Source organism: Doryrhamphus excisus, chromosome 17, assembly GCF_030265055.1.
Source record: "Doryrhamphus excisus isolate RoL2022-K1 chromosome 17, RoL_Dexc_1.0, whole genome shotgun sequence".
Classification (NCBI taxonomy): Eukaryota; Metazoa; Chordata; class Actinopteri; order Syngnathiformes; family Syngnathidae; genus Doryrhamphus; species Doryrhamphus excisus.
Genome location: NC_080482.1, coordinates 12,701,540 through 12,727,274, shown reverse-complemented (window position 1 = coordinate 12,727,274; position 25,735 = coordinate 12,701,540). Strand labels below are relative to the sequence as shown.

Below are 25,735 nucleotides of genomic sequence, written 5' to 3'. Positions count from 1 at the left end.
TGGTAAAAAGTAATTTCAGCTTTTGTGAAATCTCCTCACATAGAAAAGACAGCACTCCAGAGGTTCAATTGCGATAAAGTGGCCCATACTTTTATTTGAAGTAGCTCTGACCGTGTTGATTTCAGGACAACTGGTCCCTCCTCTTCCCGTGCTCTCCTTTATTCCAATCTCCAACAGCGCTGATGGAAAAAGACGGCAGCGTGATGACTTTGTTTTTGGGGCTCGCTGGTCGCTGATGTTCTGCATAATAAGTCAGGGCTGCACTGGCGGGACTGTGATTAACTCTCCACTACTACAAAGAGCACAAAGTCATTCCAGGGAAAATGATTTCTCCATTTATTTTGTGGACAGGCTGCGGAGACGAGCCTTATTCCGGGAACAAAGCCAACATAAACCTCTGCAAGACGGAGATGCACCTCTGCCTCAAGCAAATGAGAAAAGAAGGAGCTGCGTGTTGATTTGTGCTTTGTTTGGTTTCTTCATTGTCCTGCCCGGCAAGCTTCGCTGGACTACATTGGGAATGGCTTGGAAGTACTATAGAGCCAAACTTAGTGTCATTAATCCGTTCTAGATGCCGAAACCGACTCTAACCACATTTTCACACAAAAAATAATGCAAATGACACCCATGACGCAACACATACAACACATTCTTGTGTGATGTTTTACTGTGGGTTAATAGTCCCTTTGCTATCACAATGCAGGCGCTTGCTACTTTGTTTGGCTTTGTTATTTTGCAGCCATGATCAGTCAGATAAGCAAAGGAGAGACCTGTGGCAACCCAAAATAACTATAGAGGCCAATGTTGAATACGTCAGATGGAGGATGCAGCTCGGGCACAATGACTTCCAGTGGTGGTTTCTAGTTGAAAACATGCTAACAGAATGCTAACACAGTTGGACCCACTCCATGTGTTAATAACACAACAAGATACGTGCCATATTGTATGCTAAATGGGAAACAAACTGAGGCAGAATGTTTGTGTACATTTTCGGAAATCATGTTCCACTGTACTCTGCTTGGAACACCAAACCAAGCCATGTAACTATCTAATGAGTATAACCATTGGGGGTGGGGGGGGGGGGGGTTGTCAAGATTAAATTGGGAAGATGCTTCATTAAAAAGAATATGTCTTGCAAGAGCAGAGCAGCCAGAAGTCAGACAACCAGAGAGAGAGCAGAGAAGCCCAGAGGGAGGCTGACATCATTGCAGCATCCCAGCATGCAACAATGAATGCTTTGCTTGTAAGCAATACATTATGGGAAAACATTAAAATAGTTTAATTTTTTTAAGTTTGTATTGGTATTTTATTTCCTTGCTACCTTTTGAGTGTTAAGTTGCTGTGTGATGAGTTTAGTTCTTCGTAAGATGACACCATGAGTTAGACTGTTGAGTAATGATGGGTTGACAAGCTTGTTGTGAGTTTACTGATAGCTTGTGATTGGCTCTTGCCAAAGAAAAAGCTCCCGTTCCCTCACTAATGAGGGACACCATGCACTTTGTTCTACATCAATGACCTCTACAAGTGAATAGCGTTATCTGGAAGTGGAATAATACAGATGAAAGTTGCATTCCTGTGTGTTGCTTGAGACGACATCCACTTAATATTTGCCGTGGCGGCGCAACAACAAATCATGACTGGAGCTTAATGTCATGCAACATCTAAGAAGTGACGTTTATTACATGGGTGACACATACATTGAGTCACATTACCTTTGATCGCGATGGGTGTAATGGACACCCCTGGCTTAAATAGTATTTAAATGTCAAGGTGGGGCGTCGCCATTTTTGTGTCACACTTTTGCTTGTTGGCGAAGAGGACAGATTTTCAATTTGTCCTCCAACTCTGAGAAGCTTTTGATTCCAGTTCCTTTTAAAAAAGGCTAACTTCCCATTTAGCAAGCAGAGTGAGTGAAGAAATGCTAGCATCACTCAAAATGGTTGCAAACCAACAACAACTGGTGCTTTCTGAGCATTGTGGTGGGGGAAATACACGAGTCTGAAGTAGCAACCGGATGGTTAATGCTGACATAAGTGGCCGCTAACGTTGAGGAAACAAGTAGGAGATATTTTATTGTGAAACTCTACATCTCTTTACTGATAAATGATGTGCTTTTTCAAAGAATCATCACCAAGCCAAGCCTTGCCGATAATGCTAGCTAGCTTAGTATGTCCAGACAGTCATAGGGGAATATATATGGTTGGGGTCTGTGGCGCTCTGTGGGATAATTTGTTAGGCCTTGACGCCTTCATCATTGCTCGCATCGCATCATCAGCCAGCGCGAGGGTCGTTAGGCAAATGAGGGCTGTATGCTAATGCTAACTGTCTCGGGGTGCTGTGATTTTGTCGAAAATGAGGTCATTTCTTCTTCTCTAGGGCCAGTTTGATGATTTAGTTGAAATTAGTTGGAAGGATGGAATGAGGTCTCTGAATATTCTCATTCGTCCAGGTCATTGTACCATCTGGGGCATTGATTCCATGGCAGCTGGACGGAAGGTGTTTTGTGGTCTTCATCAGTTCCTGCTCAAAAGACTAGATAGGACAGCTCTCGTCAGAGAGGATGGTGGAGGACCCAAGTATTTATTTTTTAAAGGTGGAGGCACACCCCAACTGAAATGGGACAGATACTTTGGATTCTGTCTCATCAGACTAGAGCTGTCCTATCGAGTCTTTGAGCATGAAATATCTTCGGACAAGCTGACAGTCTAGTTGTCATCAATTCCATGCCCTGAGAAGGAGGGAAAGACAAATCAATAGACTTGTTTCTTCTTCTGCATATTGATCACATTTGGCGTTGTGACTAAAACTTTGATTTTTGGGGCTTTTAAATAAGAAAAGCAACACTTTTTTCCCCCAACATGTTTTGTTTGTCTTGTGAATTTCCAACGATCCAGAAATTACTTTTCCATGCTACTGGTTTGTTAAAATTGCTTTAATTAATTAATTAATAGCTCCACATTTTGCACTTTTTAGCTACAGGTATGTCTCCATGTGGGTGGATTACATTTTTTTTTTTACATCAGAGAGCGTGAAAGTACGTTTTTTAAAAATATATATCTTTGTCAAGGTTGTGTTTTGTTGCATTCTGTGAGCGTCTGAGACGTCCTCGGAGTATTTTTCTCCTGTTTACGATAAACATGATCTTTTCCCTCAAGTATATCCTTGCCATCTTTATCCACGCTTGATTTAAAGATGTCACTGACACAAAGCGGCAATGACTCACTTGGAAGAGAATGAAAACAAACACAAAAAAGCACAAACATCAGCAAGAGACGCATTTGCCTCAAAGTGAACAGTTTCATTTGGCAGATGCTTTGCTGAAGGAAAAAGCCGACACTGTTAGGAAAATGTCCTGCTAAGATGAAGGGACAAGTAAGGAGTCTCGTCCAAGCTCTCAGTGGACTCATTCATCCATCAGCAGGTGAAACCGGTTTCTGATTGTGGGTTGGGAACAGCCCTTATCACATACTACAGTATTAATTGGCCCTGTACCCTAGAAAGCGCCCATGAATGATACGGGGAAAGGCCGAAATGATACTGTGTCAAAGCCCAGGGCAGTGATACTGATAAAATATAGAGTTTAACCATGTCCAGTATCAGCCCCCGTAGCTGTCCACTCAGAGCGCGCTGCTCTGGTATCGTGCCCGTGAAACAACCAATCAGAGAACAGAAAATTTTCTGGAAACAAAATTGTCTTTTGATTAAATAGTACGTGATAATAAGCTCATGATTAAATAGTATGTGATAATAAGATAATCAGACGCGTGCCAGTATCAGCCCGAGACTGAAGGTTTGTCTGGCCTGATACCAGACAAACCATGTGATAACCTATAAATACGTGCCTGGAGACGTTGTCCATGTGATAAACGTGGCATGATGCCGTTCGCTGGACTAACAATGCTGGCCTCTTTGGGCCTTTACATGTGCAATGAGCCGTGACAGCATGGCAACTCAGCACAAAGTCAACAATAAATCCACAAGGTAGAATTACAACCCTCCTGCAGTATTTTTTCCAAAAATATTTAAACTTTCTTCTTAAATAATTTACATAAATTTTGTTTATGAACGTGTAACACAAGGAGCTGCAAAAAAGGTTGCAGAAAATATAGAATAAAACGCACTGCTGAACTCACTGCCGAAAACCTGCCAGGAACAATAGCTGTAGCATTAGACAGAGCGCTCACTGCCAACAACCAGGCAGGAACGAAGATAGACAAATGTATCTCCGCTGGCAGACACGCCAAACAGAGGACAAAGGCTAACACAACTCAAGGTAGCAGAAAGTGAGCAGAAACTAGCAAAGCCATAAGCTGTGGCAGGGTGGCTGTGGGTACAAGGCAGTACAATCTGGGGCAGGTGTGTGGGAGGGAGGAGCTTAAATGCCAGTCAATCAGTGATTGGCAACAGGTGTGTGAAGCAGGCCCCTAAAGCGGCTCAGTGTGCTGCAACGAGGGAGAGATAGGGGGCAGCAATGCAGCACATACGGACTTGACAATTTGGACTTTATTCTTGTAAAATTACTGCTGATGTTTCCATTTTTGCTGTTGGTTTTTTTTTTGTTTTATTTTATGTGCCGCATCCCAATAAAAGAAAAAGCCGCGGGCAAAAAATGTCCCCTGGGCCACACTTTGGACAACACTGCTCTAACTGTAAAACACTTGGAATAAATGCTTTGTTTTGTTTGTCTGTGCAGGGTTTGCAGGTGAAGGCTGATTATATCCCCTTGCTGCAATCCTTGGCAATGTTTGGATGGAGACTCACCTGTGTCCTACCGACACCTGTCATCAAGACCAACAGGTAATCACCCAAATTTACATAAATGGAGTCTGTTTGATGCTGTTCTGGTACTTTGTTTTGCTGTAGTCCGATGTGAAAAACGAGGTGTCAAGGCACATTTACAAGCTCTATCCCTTTGGCATTACAATGAGAATGTTTGCCTCTCCTACTGAATGTTTAGACTGAGCACATAATGAAGTGGCCAGTGAGCGAATAAAAGGCAGTGTTGGGCTAGTTTGGCCTACATTGTGTAAAGTGGAACATAGCAAGTGTGCACACCTTGTCTAGGTTGTGGTGAAAACAAACTTCCTGTAGAAGACGCTGACCTAAATCTGCTTCACACCAAGTTGTGGTGGAAGTTGTTTTTATGTTTTTTTTCTATTTTTTAAAGCAGAGCAGCTGCGTCTGTCACAGGAAAAGCTCCTCGAAGAAACCGTAACGGTTTTCTCGTTTTCTTTTCTAAGCCCTCGCTGACGCATCATTGGTGGTGGCGACATCCGCTTTTGGTTTTAAAGAAGGAGCTCAGTGACAGCTCTCATGAGATTTGAAAGCTTCTATGTCCAAATTAAAAAGCTCTTTAAAGCCCTGTCCACACACACACAACACACATGAAACCAAAATTAGAAAAACTTCGACAAAATGTTGTGTCAATCAAAATGGATTATTATTAAATTATATATATATATATATATATATATATATATATATATATATATATATATATATATATATATATATATATATATATATATATAATATTATTTATATTATGTTTTATATTTTTATCTTATATTATGCTTTTCCACCTCCAAGGCACTCTGACACGGTTACCTTCTGATGACGCAACATCAGTAGGAACTGGGGCTTCATTATCTTGCCCAAGGAACTTGACATATACATGAACACGGGATCGAAAACCACAACCTTTAAGTTTGGGAGACAACCACTCCACCCACTGAGCCATGCCGTTCCACCAGTGTGCACCATTCAGGCGTATCTGAAACAATACAGTGAAACCTCGATTTTCCCAAAAAGTCTGATAAAAACGGCAATGTACGAAAAACCAAGAAATAATGTAAATCCTAATCCTCTGTTCCAGACACCGAAAAATGTTTAAAAAAAATACATTTTATACAGAAAATTATAATTATGTGAAATAGATATAAATAACAAACACTGAACATTCCTTTTACCTTTATAGATTACCCTTGTTTATTATTAATTCATTCTTCGCCAGGATGGAGATTATTGCTGAAGTGGACTTCCACTACAGTACAGTACAGGCACTCTTCGGTTATTTAGCGGCTGCACAAAAAAATTACATTTTTCAGATGAATGCATTAGATGACGCTCACTTGACGAGAAACAAACAAACAACGAGACGTGGACAAATGGAATGCTTGGTTTGGGCGCACGATTCTCCAAAATGATATGTGCAATGTGTAGCTGTAGGAAAATGGAGATCGTGTACAAAAACTGTGACTAAATTTAGTCCAAAAAAGTATAAAATGTAAGGCGCACATGGGAAAAGTGTGGTTGAAAACCAATCATAAAATTTCCTAAAATGAAACACCCAATGTTTGACCATACAAAAATCAAGACCATGTACAATAAGTCGGTAAAATGATAAACGCAATGTTTGGCCGTAGAAAAAAATTGCAAGCGTGTACAAAAACTGGGATGAAATTTCATCAAAGATTGTGGTGGAAAACCAAATCATACAAAAAGTAAGATGAAGGTTGACTGTATTATGTAAACACTGCATTTTCTAATAAAGGTACATAGGGATTCACACACTCACCAGGTGACAGGTGCATTTTGGCCAACCGCTTATTTTAATGCATTTGTTTTCTCTTATTTGTTAATCCACTGCACAAAATGAAACTAAATGAAATGATTTGCATGCGGATCACATGAGTATAAAAATATCAGGGTTGGGCGATGTATATAATATTTTTGGGATGTATCACGATATAACGGCATAAAACGATATAACATTTATATTCAGCACAGTCTTGTATAAAAAGCTACAAATCTTAACCCATATAACAAAATACACTATTGCAATTGCAAAGCACATTTATTTATTTATTTTCTAATGGGATGTCTCTGCACGCTTAGTTACTAAATCTTCAAAACTGTAATACCCGTGCCTGTGATGAAGGAAGATGTAGTCACTCATGCAATTCCAACTGCATATGGAAGATATTTTTTATGACACTCTTGTTTGCACCGACAGCAAACAGCGCTTTTGTTTGTTTTGCATGTCGGCACGTCGAGTTGGGTACAAGAATAAACGTGCTTACCATCTTCGCTCAGAACGTGCACGCTGTTGTCCCGCATTGTGAAACGCCCCTTACATTAAAGAGGTGAAGATATACTCATCTTGCCTGAGTCGCCCATGCAACCACACCAGCATGCTAAACTAAGCTAACCCCACTAGCTTCCATTCACTCTCCGAGGTTCCACCAACATTCGCCAACGTTTATCACCATTTCAGCCTGTTTAGTTCGGTAGGAGGCGGTTTAGTGTTCATAGTGATTCATAGTGAGAACGGTCCGCCGAGTAAATAGTTCACTACTTCAATACTTCTTGTTTACGTTTATTGGATAGGGTTCAGCACACCTGCAACCCTCGTGAGGATAAGCCGTAGAAAAGGAATGAACATCGGTATAAGTTATTTTCTTATCATTGGAAGACTCTAATCTAAAAAATATCACCCTGACCCTAAGAAATATACTTTTTGACATCAGGAAGGAAAGAAAACATTTAAGACATGCTCTAAAGACGCTTCTTGAAGTCCATCAGCAGGCATCACTTCAGTTCATCAACAAGAAGCAGTGATGGAGAAGGGTGTGATATTCCCATCAGCACACTGACCGAGTGTTTTCTTTTGCTCTTTCACAAATGATTCATTATCTCGTTCGTTTACACCCCCCCACACCCCCACCCCTTTACACAGTGCAGCAACACAACAGGGCTAATTAATCAGCCTAGCCTAGATACAGTAAAACAAGAAGCTTATTTCTCCCTCAGCTTCCAAACAAATTGGGTTCAGACGTGACGGCTGATTATACATTTCACCGGGGCCATAGTCATTACGCTCGCGCCGGCGCCCCTCCACTCTTCGCTCATTGAAAGACAACAGATCGGCGTGCTCGCGCTTTGTGTCGTCGGACAAAGCGTTTGGTCTGATGTGGATTCTGGCGGATACTCGGTGCCGTCTTCCACACGACATTAACCACGGCTTTGTTTCATGTTGGCTGCATTCAATTAACGGAGATGGTGATTACATTTTGGAATCATTAGGTACAGCGGGTGTTAATTTGTCATCGTTCAGCAAGAAAACAACACGCTACAGAGATGTGAAAGGCTTTGTTACGTTAATGTGTGCACGGATTGTAGACATGCTGGCTAATGACAAGTATGTGAGAAAGACCGGTTCAAAGTTGTGGTGATGCACACTGTGACATTAGACTAGATAGGACAGCTCTGTCCTATGTGCTAGTATGTCCTATGTGCTAGTCTGCCCTATGTGCTAGTCTGTCCTATGTGCTAGTCTGCCCTATGTGCTAGTCTGTCCTATGTGCTAGTCTGTCCTATGTGCTAGTCTGCCCTATGTGCTAGTCTACCCTGTGTGCTAGTCTGCCCTATGTGCTAGTATGTCCTATGTGCTAGTCTGTCCTATGTGCTAGTCTGCCTTATGTGCTAGTCTGTCCTATGTGCTAGTCTGCTCTATGTGCTAGTCTGCCCTATGTGCTAGTCTGACAGGACAGTGCTGTCCTATCTAGGCTAGTCTGACTATATAGGACAAAAAGAGAAAAGAAAAGCATGGGAAAAACAAGCAGAAAAACACAGAAAAACAAGCGTTTCTTTTCAGGACTACGTCTTCTCAAACAACCTGACCAGTCCAGGTGCCATAGATACAATGTCCTGAGACTTCTTGCTGTAGACCAATAACTCTTGAAAGTGTGACACAGATTCAATTGTGAGTTGTGTCTGATTTCACTTTTTACCCAAAACTTCCTTCAGAATCAATCAACTTCTTGCTTGAATATGGACAAAATATTTCATTTAGTTTGAACTTTATCTGACAAGAAATATGGTGGACGAAAGGACACCACATCCAGTTGCTCAGAGGGAACAATGGCACCAATGTGGTGCAGAATGTATTCATTTTAAGGCATTTTGTATTGTTCAGGTTTTTTTTATGACCTTCCAGGTACATTTAACAGCAAGTAGATCCAGCCCGGGGCTTGAAGTCCTAATAGCACCGCAGAGTAGCTTGAACAAAGACCTGTAATTTTCTGAACAAGCCCATCTTCTCTTGTAATGGACTGAATCTTTCGCTGGGAAGTGCACGCTTACTGCTCGGCTTTGATTCTCCAGGAAGCCGTCCAGCATTCTTGACAGCCCAGAAAATAGCTTGTGGAGAGATGGTGGAAAGGAAGAGGTAATGGAAAAAAGAGAAGTTCTATTAGGCTTTTGGGTGGTTTATAAGTAAGCCTTCTGCTGGAGGACTGGAACATCTATTTCATGTTGAGAATGGCAAGATTTGTAGCAGCCTTTTAAGGCTCCTAGTCATCATCAAAACGTGGAAGCTTTGTGTGGGACACGCTCAACATTTGTGCGCATGTGTTATTTAAAGTGGAGTCAGACATCACCGTGAGGAAACATACGCATGTATCTGTTTTAGCCCAAAGCAGCAGGACGAAACATGAAAGCGATAAAGCAGAAACAAACAATAAAGTTGTCACAATCAGGCTGTGTCAGATGATAAAACCACGCAGACGTCTGGTTAATGAGAGCGGAATAAAGAAAGAATAATAAGGCTGTGGATCACAGAGGGGCGCCAACCAAAAGCATGACACCGGGCATGTGGAAGTGATAGAAGCTTTTGTTTGGACGGCGGAAGAGACGTTCAAAGACAAATCTACAAAGTGCGTCTCCTGCAAGCTTTAGCGTGAAAGTGACACTGACAGATGATGGCAGTTAAGAGGTCGGACCACAAATGTGAGCCGGTTTCCTCCAAACAAGTCGGATTAGTCGCATTTAGGTGTCTTTGCATTGAATACCTGAAGGTTAAGATTGGACTAAGTCAGTGTTTTTCAACCTTTTTTGAGCCACGGCACATTTACACATTTACATTGTAAAAATCTTATGGCACACCACTCACCAAAAATGTTCAAAAATGTCACCACGACCTCACACGTGCATCAATAAGTCTATCGGAGGAACAAGGTAGGTGTTGCCACACGGACCAATATTACATTGCTCTGCCAGTCTTTACACCACAGACACTCCACAGTAGCCACGTTTTTACATCACCACTTTTTCTCTTTCCGAATGACCTTTCGGGAAACAATGGTATCCATAGAAAGGAATATTCCAATCTCTTGTCTACATGCACCACGAAAATCTAACAGAATAGTCAATAGGGCACGCCCAGTAAAACGTAAACATCAACATCACGTGATACCGACTTCCCCGAGTTTTTCTTTCACTTGTTGGAATAACTCCGTTTTGCCAGTTTTTCGTCTGTCCAGTCTTGAAATTTAGTTTGAATCAAAAACAAACTTTGCTTAGTCCAGTGCCGATTGCTGGCCTCCATTTTTAAAAGTGAAGAACGTCTGGATCTGCGTGTTACGTCATATCTGAGCATGCGCTGAAAGAACGCACCCGGGATCAATTTAAACAGGAAAAGATCAAATTCAATCTTGCTAATATTTTATAATTAAACTCAGGACATGTTTTATATAGATATATATTTTCTTTTTTAATAAAACTGGACTTGTGAATAAAGAATAGAAGTGTTTAGATTCTGTTTCACAGATGGCGCTAATGCACACGAAAGCTGCTTGCCAACCGCCAATAAACAACAGAAGAAGAAAAACATCACGAAGAAGAAGGCACCCTGACAACTTTCCGTTTGAGCGGGTACAAGATACCTCAATCGGATTGGTTAAAGGAATATTCCATCCCTGTTCAATTCTTTCCGTTTGAGCAAATAAACCAAATGCAATTGGAATATTTGGGTCCATATATTCATGGCTATTCACATAATATTTGCAAATGATGATTAATAAATGTTAATTATAAAAAGTGATATCGGATAATTCCTCACGGCACACCTGGTGGTTTCTCAAGGTACACTAGTGTGCCGCGGCACAGTGGTTGAAAATCACTGGACTAAGTTGTGTGTTAAAAATGAAAACCCAGAATGTAAAAATCATTGCAACATTGAAAAGCTGAAGAGGAATGTGAAGGTACCACCAATGCCTGATGTTGATACATTTGTTCCTACTTTGAAATACAATCCATTCTATAGCTGCTTTATTAATGAATGATCATATCTTATTCTGTCCCCCGTAGTGACGGCAGTCTGGCGACAAAACAGATTGTGTTCCTGCAGCGACCCGTCTTGGGTCGAAAGCGGAAGGAATCCAAGGTACACAACCTCTCCTTGTTTTCTTGGCTAATGCGAGGTCGCTTCCTTGTCACCGCTACAGCCGTTGATCGTATATCCACGGCCATTACCGCCCTTCAGCCATGGCCGTGTTTCACAGATGTTTTCCCTTCCACACGAAACAATAATCTCTGTGTGAGATAAAAAAATTTCCCTCAGCAGTGGACAAAATGTGTTTACAGAAGCAAAGTGGCAAATAGATGACCCTGAGTTGGACAGATAACCCATAAAGCTAACATTTTTGGACATATGGAATTGAATCCATGTTGACCTGAATGTGGGCTACCATCATTTTAAGTTTAATAGGTCAAAGACTGAGCAGATAGCAAAAGATGTCCTGCAGGGTGTGGACCCCGCTGACATTTTTCAATGATTCAGTAGCGAGTTCAATTAGTTTAGCCTTATGTTTGTTCAGACTGCTGGCCTGCAGGCAACAAGCAGGTCCTCTCGATCGTCCACACCAGGCAGACTCTTCTCAATCTGCTAGTTATGTCGAGCGGCGCCTCCAAGCGTGCGAGTGTGTCAAATGCTGTCACACTAATGTCAACTTCCAATGTTACAGAAGCTGATCTTCAAACCCCGCGGCAAGTCCAACAAGAACTGCATCAAAGACACAGCCAAGAACAAAAAGATCAAAAGTATGGACAAAAACGTAGACAGTCCCAAGATTCCCGACCGCAGAGACAAGGAAGACAATGAGAAGACAGGAAGTATAACCAGAGAGAGTGAGAAACCAAAACAGCAGGATGAGCAGATTGAAGACGCTAGCGATGTCCACGTAGAACCTGTCCACAGGAGAGAGGACACGGCCGAGACAGAAGACAGAGGAGCAGAAGAAGACACAGAGAAGGACAAAGTAAAGTCTGAACTCCACACAGAGAAATCGAAGGAGACGGAAGTCCTGGAAGTGACAGAAACCACTGCAACCGTCCAAACCGAGCCGAAGACCGCTGACGACAAGGAAGAAGAAGTTGAAGCTGTGGTTGAAAATGGCGTAGAAACAGACCAAGGCAACGAAAAAGATGAAGACCAGGAGAAATGCCAGGCCGAAGAATCACAAACCATAGAGGTAACCTCTAAGGCAAGCGTGAAGGACTCTCCAACCCAAATGATGAATCAGATCCCACAGGAGTAGACCCCTACCTCTTCAGTTCTTCAAGTCCAGACTGGGTTCTCTGAGGATCTCCACAAGCTGCAGCAGTCTCTAAAACTGCCATCTTTCCTGATTCTGCTGTATAACCACATTGTGAATGTATTACATCTTTACATCTTCTAGTCATTATGAAGGAACTGGATCAGGATCCACAAGAGTGCTTTTACAAAAAGAATTACATTTAAGCGCCAAGGCTCGGCGTTGATGATCAAGCTGGCTAGCATTCTGTTAGCGCTTAGCAAGGCCAGGCTGAATGCGAGATCTTTACGACTGACAGAAACTGACTTCAACATGCAGCGTTGATGTTTTTGGAGAAAGGTTAGCCAGAAGAGGAAAGACAATGACATTCCACCGGCTGTCTAAAGACAGAAAAGATTGATCTTTAGTTTTCTTCTGCATCGTGAAAGTGTTCCTTCATGCAGTACTGACAACTTGGTTGGGGGGGGGGGCGACAACAACACCGGTGGAGGTGTTTGTTCGCGACAGGCAATCCAAAGTAGTGTGAAGAGATCTTTGTTTATGCCGAGCTCCGAGCCTCCCTGAGGTGTTTTCAGAGCGAGACGATGCTCCGAAGTGTGACACGCTACGCTCACCTTGCATACAGAATGTTCCAAACATGAGGATGTGAAAATCATCTGAATGCAATGTAGCTTTTACGGATGTCTTCACACTCTCACTTTCATTTCAAGCAAAATAATTTGTCGGCATGCCAATGCTAGCTGTAAGCTGAACGTTAGCAAAAGCAGGAGTTGCGTTGTTTGTGATTGAAGGGCAATCTCTCCGGATCCATTATTCTGGACTGTTGAGTTTGTAGAGCTGTATTTACCAGCCACACACCGACAAAAAAATCACTTTTTCGAAGTGCGGTGAAATGGAAACAAAGAAAGCGGCTGTGAGCATGCAGCACAATTAACACCATAAATGGGCTTCTATTGAAGTAAATCAGTTTTTACCTCTCTTAAGTACCCCTTTGCAAACATCACTTGCAACAGTAGCTTATTTTCATGGCATTGTGCTGCACTGTATTAGTAAAAACGGGGCTGGGGGGGGGGGGGGGGGGGGTCACTAAAGGTGGGCAGAGGCAACATCCGCTGCATGGCTGTCATTAGCTCGCTAATGGATTTTGTCAGTAGGGTGTCTGTCAGGAATCATGCATTTATTAGAGGGTGTGGGTTAGGGGTGGAGCGGGGGTTGGGGGGGTGACACTAAGTGAAGCAGATATTGACATCTAAACCCCCCAGGTACCTCAGCAAATTGCCTTCAGATTTGACAGCAAAAATGCTTGTTTTTCTGAATGTTGAGAATTGGCTTATGGACTCACTTGCGCCCCTACTGGCCGCAATATGTCATAGCATCAATCTGATGCCAACAACAGATTACATTTTCTACTCTTTTGGGTGCCAAAATGAGGCACCTGTTGCACACAATTGTCTGCTGATGTTTTTGTGTAGCGCCGAGAAGACCAGCTTAGCCTTACTGTTTGTATTATTATTGTTAAACGTCAGTCTGCTTATTAGAAACGTATAATTGAGGCACAGTAGTGAGACGCTCGTGTTATGTTTGTCCGTGTTGCTGCAGTACTACAGCGAGTGAGGAGTAAAAGCATTTTTTAAAGTGTTTTAAAAATGAATTTATATTGAAAAAATATATATAGATGATGTGTTTGTATTAAGATGGTGAGTGACCAACGGCTGACTGATCCTGTAAGCTACCTCCTTGGGGCTCCTGGTTCTAAACAGGGGGTCACCACGTGTCCTCGCCCTAAAACATCTGCTCTTCATCCTCCCTCCTTGTCCTCTATGACGGAGCCCAAAAGCGTGAGGTCATCCTTAATGGCAGGCAAGGTCATGGGTCATGTTTGGTCATGGATCGACTCCCCAAGGAGAACCACTCGGTATTGTGATTCAAGATGTGACATGTGTTTACTTTCTCACCTTCTTGTGTTGTTTTAGAGTGACAAGGGTGTCCAAAGTGTGACCTGGGGGCCATTTGCGGCCATTTATTTCATGGTCTGCAGCACATTTGTTCTAAAAATGCAATTTAACAAGAAATCTAAAGAAGAAAACATCAAAATGTGGCAAACTCATTTTACAGTAAGAACATTGTAATCCAATGAGAAAATGTCATAATAATGGAATACTAAGAGGAAAAACAATGACATTTTAGAAGCATAAGGGTGAAATATTACAAAATATATTTTTTAAGTTGTAATATTACAGAAAACAAATAACAACAGGAAGGTTTTTGTTATGTTGTAATGTGATGTTGCCAGAATAAAGTCAACATATTATGGGAATAAAGTCATAATCACAAGAAGAACATTTACAAGAAAAAGTTTAAATAGTTGAAAACTTAAGAAAAACAACAGAAATTAAAAAACAGCTGTAATTTTATGAGAATTGGGTCATTTTAGTAGCATCGTGTTGAAATATTACAGAATAATATTTTATAAAATTAAATGTTTTTTACAGCCAAAATGTGAGAAGAAAAGCCAAATAAAGTACAATTTTTTTGATGATTTGGTTGGGGAAAAAAGAGAATAAAGACAAAATATTCTGGGAATATAGTAATAATATTAGAAGAAGAAAATGCACAACGATTATTGAAAACCGAAGTTGATACTGTATTAATAATACAGGATAACAAGATGCATTTTTTCATAAAATGAATATAACTCCTTAGCAAACCTATTTTGTGGACCTTTGCGTCTTTTAATTTTTCAGTATCTGGCCCTCAGTGGCAAATGTTTGGACACCCCTGTGCTGGAAGGTGCACGGAAGAAGAATGAAAGAGCAGAAATGGTACAAAGTAGTCATCTTTGCTCCACTGAATGGACAAAAATTCCAATTAATCCATTCCACTTAAATTCCACTTTATCCATTCATGCATCTTGTTTTGTCATCTTGGCAAGACATCTTGGTCCTCTCAGCTCAAACATCTGATCGCCCAAATGGACAGTCAAAATCCATGTAGAATGCCCTTCCTTTAAGGGCGTACTTGCACAGGCCAATTGTACTGTACCGATACTCTGAAACATTTAACGAGTGTGAGAGCATTGATGTGTGCCTCAGCATGGCATACTTCCCCTTTTGGCAGGATTGGAAAGTGTAGGCCATATCAAAATCATAGGCTTTTGTTATTTTATTAATGGATACTAAATTATCCAAAAGTCAAACTCTCAGCCTGCTCGCTCATGAAATACAATAACGCCAAATAAGACTGGAAATAATCCACAAAATCATGCAAAACTGCAGTAAAGCAGCAGCATAGAAGTAATAAGACATGCTAATGGGCTGGCGCTCGGCTAAGTACGCACCAACGTACGGCCCGGTACGAATGGCCTCGTGTGAGTGCACCATAAGAACGGAAGTTTATCGACTTCACTTTTCAATTCCTGTCGGTGACCCAATACTTTTGTCCTCATTTAGCCCAACCTCGGGTTTCCATCAAAAATGTTCACCTTCGTTTTCCTACACATAACAACTGAGTCAGTTTGCCCAAATGAAGCACTAGACGTGTTGCTGACTCACCATCTGTGTTTGCTAAATAACACACCATGGGGCCAAAGAAAGTTGCGAGTGCCAGCAATTTCATCAACAAAGTGACAAATAGGATGCACGGGAAGTCGGCATCACCAAGTTCCATCCAATCCTCATTTATATTTCACATTATTTTGCTGCATATAAAACTATGCTATTCTCTATAAAGTTTTTTTCTGTTTATTTTAGGGTGGTATTTCTAACTATTTCATTGCCATGGCAGCAGGGGGCCTTATTAAAGCTGCTGTGGTTAAATATTTGAATTGAAGAAACAATACATTAGTAACATACCAGAAATCATTACCTCCAAATGGGAGTCCATTGTTCTCGCCCCAGAAAAGGGTCGAGTGTCATCTAGCCGACCTCAGATAAACAGAAGAAGATGGATGAATGGATGGACGGATGGATGGATGGATGGAATACCAGAAAACTCACCAAATCTTGGTCAACATTTTGGTTGGCTAGCTTGTATGCACTGGAAAGGTAAAAATGACTTTGACTGAAACTTACAAAAGGTTGTCCATGATGTATTTCTATGGGTCCTTTAACCATCCAATCAACCATGGGAGGAATACAAACAGTTTTTGTTTTGTGTTTTCCACATTCGAGTGTCACATCAGTGACATCATCAAGGCTACATGACATGTTTTGTTTTACCATTCTAGTCGGACATGTACACACAGTGGGATGCTCGTAATCTGGATAAACGTTCCCATGCTCCCCACCCCCACTGGGACATCTTTGTCTGATTAGAGCTGATTGGTTGCAGTGAAGACAATTAAAAAGGAGGACATTGGGTCTAACGTAGCTTTTGATATGAATATTTCTAATTCCAGCTGCCTATTGTGTGCAAGAAGATAACATGGAGATGTCGCTGATGATGTAATTTGTGTGATACGTGATGACAGGCAGGACGCGGTCCAATCAGCTGCCATCTTTTCTCCTGTGATGTCACGTGAGCTATTGTTTGGTTACTGACGCTGACCTAGACTGTGAGCGTCTTCAGTGTCGTCACTTTGCTAAATCGAGGAAGCGAAAGTATTCTTTACCTTTGCTATGCTGGCATCCATGTTCTTATTGTTCACCACATCTGTACAATTTGTATATTATAAAAGTATTTATATTTAATGTCCACATGTGTGCTTCTTTATTTTCATGGTATATTCAGCATTCAAATGTTTTTTTGTCTCCAATGATCCACATACAGAAATACAGAAATTAATCATTCATCATCAAAAATTTTGCTTTTTCCACTTTTCTGACCTATAAATGTAGTTAGAATGTTGTATTCTCGTGTTAAACGATGCCAAAGTTTCAGATAATGAGGTTTGCGCATTTGAAAGTGAGCCCTGAAAGAAGTTTGGGATGGCTCAAAACACTCGGTGTCAGAAGGTGTGGTAAAACTGCCTCTTTGTGATGTCACAGAGGGGCGGACTTCCTGGGGTTCATTTGTAGTTAGGATGCACTTCGGCCTTGTGACCAATCACAGCAGACTGGGTGTGCCTGGAGGCGGGCCATGGGTGGAATAATTTAAAACAAACCGTTTCGGCGGCAAGCACAAATCCAAGGAAATACAGCTGGAATAGGTGCAGATTCTGGAAGATCTACAAAGTTTTCTGTGTAGGTTATTGTGTGTAGCTGCTCTATAGGAGTCCACAACTCAATACAAAGGGTCGAAAATGAGCCAAATAGGTCCCCTTTAAGAAAGTAAAAGTCAGCTAAGTAATGAGAAAATGTTGCAGTGTTAATACCAACTATAATAACATGCACACTGTTTTTTTTTCCTTTCCTTCTCAGCACTTGTACTTAGTTTGGTTTTAGCAGCCTTTGATTTTTCCATATGTGGCCCCCGGTGGAAAAGGATTGGGCATGCGTGCATTATGCACACAGAGTAGTAAAAATAGAATGAATTATTAATGCCGTTGACAAGTGACGCATTACTTCTCTCAGTAGTACATATCTTCATTTTGTATTACAGTACCTTATTTTGTAATATGTGTACACCTGCAGAGTTGAAAGGCTAGCGCCTGCATCATACACTGATGGGACTGTCAGAGTGAAGATATTTGTCGGCTGCAAACTGCCGTCGTTGTCGTTTTCACCCGCTACAGCACGACTCCCGAGGGCCACGTTCCATGCACATACAGAGGGTAAACACACAAATGTGGCTTGTAAAAGGACATTTAGATGCAGCAAAGTGGACGAATGAAGCCACCAGCATACATCATCTTTACAAGTGCACAGAAATACTCCCATTCATTTTGTATTGACTTGAAAATAATACCACAGTACGGCCTTCTCAGGTCAATATTCCCCAGATAATAAAGCGTGCAGTGTTGTTATGAAGTTCATTTAAAGCCGCTCTAATCCATAAAGCATGAGCTCAGAGCCCCCGGGGAGCAAAAGATCATTAAGAGGAGCTTTGGCTTCAAACAAAACCACAAACGCTGTGAACCACTCTCTTCACTTCATTGATTGATTGATCGGTAATTGAAGCAGATTGGGATAGTCCATCACACCCATATATGGATGTTAATTATGAATGACCCACTCAATTCTATGAAAAATGACATTCTACTCGAATTCCCTGCAACAGCTTGCTGGCGACAGCATCTTTTAGACTAAAAATGTATGAGTCTTAAAAAATGCTTTTTAATAAATGGTAAAAGTCTCTTCTGGCAAAACTGCAACTGAGGAATCTGTCGATGCAACACTGGCCTCTTGTGGCCAACGGTGGTGTAACACCATCTAAAGGCTACTTTTTCTTAATTGGTACTTAATTTCATTACAAAATAACATTTTCAAGTTTTTTTTAATAAAAAAGATTTTAATAAAGGAAAGATTATATAAATAGCGATTTAAATATGTATAAACTAGATATACCTTGAGACACTCTTGTGTCCTCGTCCTATGCTTACCTATTAGCACTTCTGTTTAGCCTAAGTGACTTTTTAGTTGGGGCCTAAAGATGCTATACAAAGATGACGTTGGTTGGCCTGTCTACTACTACTTCTACTAAAACATAGGCTCGTGGTGTGGTCATGCCTGGTGAGTTTTAAACGTTTAAAAGAGAATAATTCATTATCATTAAAAACGATGTTTTCAAATTCAAATACTTTGTTGTAAAAATCTAATTTCCTCCTGTTGAGATTGGATGTATAATTATCCATCATGGCAGTAAAATCCTTCCTCACAGTATCCTTACAGTAAAATCCTTCATTTGGCAGGATATAAAAATGTGTTTTTGACAACTAAATCTAGCTTTAGCTGGTAAAAAAAAAAAAGCCACAGTTTTTTCCTCCCAATGGAAAGACAGCAGCAACAAGCACTTTGCAGCTCATGCACTGCCTCCCGTGACCATGGTGCTACCATGATGAGTGCACCAGATATCTCATGCAGAATACTCACGAGGTCACGCTGTCACTGATAAGTGTGATGTCATCACAATGTGATGTCAAAATATAGATATTTACCATACAGAGATGTCACCTCATATTAGAGCTGTATGACATCAGAAACCTCCCAGGTCCTGACATGTTTAATTTCATTTCACAATTAAGGAAATTTAGATAATATAAAAAAAAAAAATAAAAACAAAAAGTTCAAGTTAAGTATCAATCACCCTTTCCTCTTTCCTCTGAAGTAAAGGAACTACCTTTTACATTTTTCACCTGTGGAAGACTTGGATGTTTTATTCATTTGTGTCTACCATGACAAGACAATGGCTTCAGAACAGGTTGGTAGCAAATAACATCATGATGGAGGACAAAATACATTATGGCCTCAACGCATCACCAAACCATCAAGTACATCTACATGTTTACTGTCCTCCAGAACCCAGACTACAGGGTACCAGCAAAAAACCTTACGTCCTCTGAAGACAAGACCATCACTCAGTCCTGCTCACCGTTTGACGCCTACAGGTACTTGGACGTCCTCCACTCTCCAAAGTCAGACTATAAGATTCTGGACTTCTTGGGAGAGGGCACCTTTGGAGACGTTGTCAAGTGTTTGAAGACGGCCACCAGAGAGGAAGTAGCCGTGAAGATATTCAAGCACATCGACGCCCCGGACAAGTTTGAGAAAGAGGTAACAGAAGTAAATCGATGACTGTTCTTTGAACATGTTCAAATGTCAATACGTGGGGCCAGGTCAGCACGTTGCGAACGTTGATGGCGTTCAACACGGACAAGGTCAACTTGATCCAGTGCAAAAGCATCTTTGTGGACAGAGTCTACATGTGTCTGGAGTTTGAGATGATGGACATAAATCTTTGGGATTTCATGAATACCAGACCCACTAAATGCCTCCTTGTCAAGGAGATCCGTCCTATCCTGCATCAGGTACATTTGGACCAATAATGTCAAAGTGAGAAATACTGCAATTGTTGTTACTTTGGTGATTGGTTTAATTATGGTAGAAGAACGTATTCATCAGAAATGATTGTGTAGCATCAATGATCTCATTCGGAAACTACGATAGTCACCTATATGTGTTTGTTGAAAAAATAAAACATGTAAATAGGTAAACCCCATTTATATGTACTCATGTCTTCAGCTGGCCATCGGCCTGCATTTTCTGAACAGTATTGGACTTATCCACGCAGACCTGAAGCCCAACAACATCATGATGGTAGACCACGCCAACCAGCCATACAAAGTTAAAATCATCGACTTTGGCTTGGCTCAGCATGTCTCACAGACAAACCAGGGAAGACACTTTCAGAACCGTCGCTATAGGTCAGCAATAAAAAGACCTTACAAAGCATAGTTTGGCCTGGTTGTTCATTATGGACAGAAATGGCTAATAGGAGAGTTCAAATCTGTGATATTTACTGCATACTTTGGGATTTCTTACTCTTTATTATCAGGGCCCCAGAGATCATCCTGGGGTTGCCCTACGCAGAGGCCATTGATGTGTGGTCTCTAGGTTGCATTATTGCGGAGCTGTTTTTGGGGTCACCGCTTTTCTATAGCACCTGTGAATATGACATGGCAAGTCCTAAAATCACTTTCTACTGCAACTCTTATGTCTGCACCTTGAAACATAACTGATTCAAACTTTGTTTAACCTTGTTTCTACAGCTGAGAAAAATAGAGCACATCCTTGGTCAACTGCCGCAAGGACTTCTAAACATCGGACTGAACACCATTTACTTTTACAAGAAAGAGAGGGGGTTTCATTCCTTTCATTGGAGACTAAAGGTAAGGGAAATGTTGGAATTAATTATCAGTAACTGCAGTTGAAGGGAATAAACTTCTCATCCACTACAAGCCATTGGAAACCTACTTGAGGGAATGCCTCAAAAATAGGAGCGTCCTGTTTTGAAACATTATTGCTACCAGCGCACCTCAGTAGAATAGCCCTTGATGGAATATTTTTTATTCCCATATTTCTCCCCAGACTCCAAACGAATATGGATACGTCGCCTGCACTGACAGTTTTATCAACTCTGTGGATGACCTTTGTGAGGTATCAAGCTTTCATCCATTTTACCACCATGACTGCGGAGAACAATAGAAAGAACCAGAAATGTCATTTCCCTCAGAATTCCACACATGAATGCTGAGAAATGTTATTGCCAAGCTGAAATACCAATTGAGTGCTATTATGCAAGTTCATGCTGAGATGGAGGCAGAGTGTCCCCCTGGGGTACACGCTATGAATTCCAGCGATGCAACGATGCTGTTGTTTTCTGTCTATGAACTTCCCTGTTATATTCCCGGAGAAATAGTTCAACATATTTTAGAAAGAAGCCTGATATTTTGAGTCTGAAACAACATGACAATGGCTGAGGTATTTTTTTTCAGGAATAAAGGATGCTTCAGTCTTAATAATAAAAGTTGTGATTTGTTTTGGTCCAGGTTCGGCAGGTTGTTCATCTGTCAAATGAAGATACCACAGCAGAAGTCAGAGACCAGGAGAGCTTTGTGGATTTGTTGAAAAAGCTCCTGAGGCCCGATGCCAGCCAGCGACTAATCCCAAGTCAGATTCTCCAGCACCCCTTTGTCACCATGGCTGACATCGCAGTCAGTCACGGCAACAGTTTCTAGTAGGTTGACAGTAATGAAGCCGTAAGTCATTCCAGGTAATGTGGTTGAATTCCCAATATCTTCTCTTTTAGTGTGAAACTGAGCTGTGAGATGATGGAGGTCTGTAAGAATCAAAGCATCAGCTCTGAAATTCAGCCAAGCTCGTCATTAGCCTCGGACCAGGAGGCGACAACCAGCACAAACCCCGCTTGGCAACACCAACGAGAGCATCCTGACATCTTGAGGATCTCGTCACGCATCAAGGGGGGCCTCAATCTCCAGGATCTTTCCTCAGATGCACATATGGCTATCTCGCATCAGCTCGCTTCTATCAGCCTTCACAAGTCTCCACCCCATAAGAACATGTGGCCCGTACCACGGTATGCCTGAAACAGCTAACCAACTAACACACGCTGGTTTGTTGGTAGATATTTTTCAATGACTCTCTGGTTTGCAGAAAACGGCAAAAGGACAAAGATCCTGTCCAGAGACAAAGAGGTACATTTGAAACTTAGCGGTACACTCGAAGCATCAATGCCCACTGACAAATTTATTTTGCTTTCCAAGATGTCTCCTCAGAGATGACTGACAGGACGTCCAAAGCCGAATCTGCAGGACCAAACCAGTCAAGGTTTGTAAACGTACATATAGGTTTTAATCTGTAAGCTATATTCCTACTTGTTTTCTGCAGAAACCCTAAGAGAGACTTAGAAGACAGAAAAGCAGGGAAGATGATCCCCAGTGGTGAGCGGACACTAAATGGTAAGGATCATGCAAGAACTTACCAAAGGAAATGTTTGTGAATCCTTGATCCATTCTAACCCAATCTGAAATCACGTTTGATGAGATGGGTACCTTTGTGGTCATATTTACTAGTTTCTCCAGTTTTGGTGTTGGATTTGAAACCAGCGGAGGTCTTGAACAAAATGTTTTCTCCTCTCTTAACGCTTCAGTTAAGGTTGAGGACTCTAAAACGACAACCAACGCGGCCGCAGCTGAGTCTTCGGCGCAAAGGAGCAGAAAGTAAGACTTTGTAGTCTTTATCCAAATTTGTATCTCACTTGAATGTCATTTCAGTTGTAGCAACAACAAAAGAGCCATGGAAAAAGCCAAGACACTAAAAGGTACATTTTAAAAGTACATTTTATGGAAACGTTGAGAGTCATCATCACTAATCACTGCTTTGTCCGGTAGGCCTACGTCACCACAAAAGGAAATGGCGGAGGCCCATTTTTAGACCCGTATTCAATTCCCAGTCAGTACTACCTGTAAATTACCTTTAGACTGTAAACTATTTTGAATGATCTCGAAAGAAAAAAAAAATTTGACCACACAAGTACTAAAACCTACAATATTTGATCCTGACAGAGAATCGCCAACGAAAAAGAAAAGAAAAATGAACCCTACATGATGTCCAGAGACCAAGAAGAAGGAAGCCTACATCACAGATGATGAAAAGGACCTGGTCCACTTCTGAAGCTGGAGGTCCCAGTGTCTATGAGTTACACATGCTGATTTAAATGTGTCATACACAAAGCATTATTTTTCTTTTATTATGATTATTTCACTTTTTACAGAAGTCCTGATCATGGCCTACCAAATCTCAAGAAAGGGAAATGAGCTCTGATGGTGTCCCAACGCAAAGCCGTAAGTCTGGAGTAACAATTGAGTACATGCATTCATTTTCTACCACTCATCCTCACGAGGGTCGCGGGGGGTGCTGGAGCCAATCTTAGCTGACTTTGGTCAAGAGGTGGGGTACACCCTAGACTGGTGGCCAGCCAATCACAGGGCACATATAAACAAACAACCATTCACACTCACATTCATACCTATGGACAATTTGGAGTCACCAATTAACCTAGCATGTTTTTTGAATGTGGGAGGAAACCGGAGTACCCAGAGAAAATCCACGCATGCATGGGGAGAACATGCAAACTCCACACAGAGATGGCAGAGGGTGGAATTGAACTCGGGTCAATCAGGTCTCCGCACTAACCACTCGTGTGCAGCCCCATTTAAGTACATAATGAAGTTAAATTCTTCATTATTCTGTGTAACACTAACTTCTTTGGTACGTCTTGATTTCTCTGGAAAGCAGGGTCCACTTCTGGTGCCTCAAAGAGGAGAAACAAGTCACCCAGGGAAAAGCTACTTCATCATCAAAAGGCAAACTCCAGAAAGATCGACCTACAAAGAATAAGACAAGATCCACTTGGAAACGACAGATACTGGTATGTAGATCTAAGACGGTGGTCTACACCCCATGTTGGCTTTACCTTGATGGGCTATAGTTTACACTTTGGCGAATGTGGTGTTTTCCATAGACAGACGGTGATGTCACCAAAGGAAAAAAGGAAGACGAGACAGGATGGGGTGAATAAGTAAGTCCATGTACCGCCTGTTTGATCACCTCTTCAGGACTTCCCAACAAAGTCAACTCCGTCAAGGAATGTGTAAAGTGACCAGAGAGACTTTACCATGTAGTACCATCAAGTTCCAGCAGATGCCAACAAAGGACCACAAAAATCCATCCTCACTAACATTCACTAAATCCATTGTGCTCTGCTGTGGCTGAATAATTGATTTCATATTCAATGTGTGTAAAGTTTGTAAAGTATTTGTAAGTATTTGTAAGTATATATCACTGTCCTGTGCTCCTTATCAGGCTATGACAAACTTCATTGTCTTTAAATGAGGAGACTGATCAATTTACAACAGGACTTTGGGTCCAGACACAGAATAAAGATTCTAGGTGGATGATGTGGTTTTATGTGTGTGGCGGCAGACATCGGTAGCAGACATCTGTACAAAGCAAAAATGGAATGGAAACTCAAGGCTTGCTAACAAGCAGTCTTCTTAACTATTTGGCCAAATGCTGACATTGCATCTCTGCATGACACATCGCTCAACATCGCCCAAAGATTTAGGCCATAGAGCCCTCTGCTACTCCTCATTGACTCCCGAGTCCGACCCGACCCGGCCAAAACACAACAAGTGAGGTGGAGTTGTCGTCGAGGCTGTCAGTGGCAGGCGGGGCTTGTGATGATAATGATGGACAACTTATTGAAAAGTGTGTTTTTAAAGCAAACACTGCTTGGCACTGGCAAGTTCTTTGGTTGTTGACATGACTGCCATTTGGGACCTTGGATACCAAGTCCGATTTGCTCTTAGCTGGAGGAGCCTGCCCAATGCCTGATGCATCCCCTTCACAAACTTAAAGAAAAAAAGAAAACAGCAGGCTTTGCCGTCAAGCAAAGTAGGACGAATTGCAGCTTGCATTAAACATTCAAAAACTGGGATTTCTAATTAATACTTATGGTATTGTAATAAAATAATATTTACTAATAACAATAATAATAGTAATATAATTCATTTCTATGTATTTTTATGTGTTCTAAAAGAGAAATGAAATGAAATTGAGTTTGCAGTACACATGAAATGTTTTATGACGATTACCCTGTGTTTTAGGTATTTGGTACATTGAGGCAAATCTTTAATAATCGTTCTTGAATGTTCCTAAATAGGCTTTCTTACTCACAAACATTTAGAATTGCAAACCAGTATCATAAATAAACAAATCTTATTTTGAGCTGACACTTCATTCATTTTCTACCACTTATCCTCCCTGTGTGTGAGTTTTCTTCGGGTGTGCTGGAGCCTATCCCAGCTGTTTTCGGGCGAGAGGACTGGTCGCCAGCCAATCACAGGGCACATATAGACAAACAACCATTCACACTCACATTCATACCTATGGATTTGGAGTCGC

The 25,735-nt window shown here is 41.4% G+C and overlaps 1 protein-coding gene and 1 long non-coding RNA gene across 4 annotated transcripts in view; one reads left to right on the top strand and one right to left on the bottom strand.

Moving 5' to 3' along the window:
- The window catches only part of LOC131105214 (raftlin-like), an 87,988-nt gene extending 74,551 nt beyond the window's left edge, over positions 1–13,437 (top strand). For all 3 annotated transcript variants that reach the window (XM_058053101.1, XM_058053100.1, XM_058053102.1), the window contains 3 exons: positions 4,694–4,797; positions 11,149–11,224; positions 11,805–13,437. In XM_058053101.1, coding sequence (XP_057909084.1) covers positions 4,694–4,797; positions 11,149–11,224; positions 11,805–12,377 — 753 coding nt within the window. In that variant the 3' untranslated portion in view covers positions 12,378–13,437. The remainder of the gene's footprint in view (positions 1–4,693; positions 4,798–11,148; positions 11,225–11,804) is intronic.
- LOC131105215 (uncharacterized) overlaps positions 2,184–25,735 on the bottom strand; it is a 46,160-nt gene continuing 22,608 nt past the window's right edge. The window contains exon 6 of the long non-coding RNA XR_009119903.1: positions 2,184–2,728. This is a non-coding gene — a long non-coding RNA (uncharacterized LOC131105215). The remainder of the gene's footprint in view (positions 2,729–25,735) is intronic.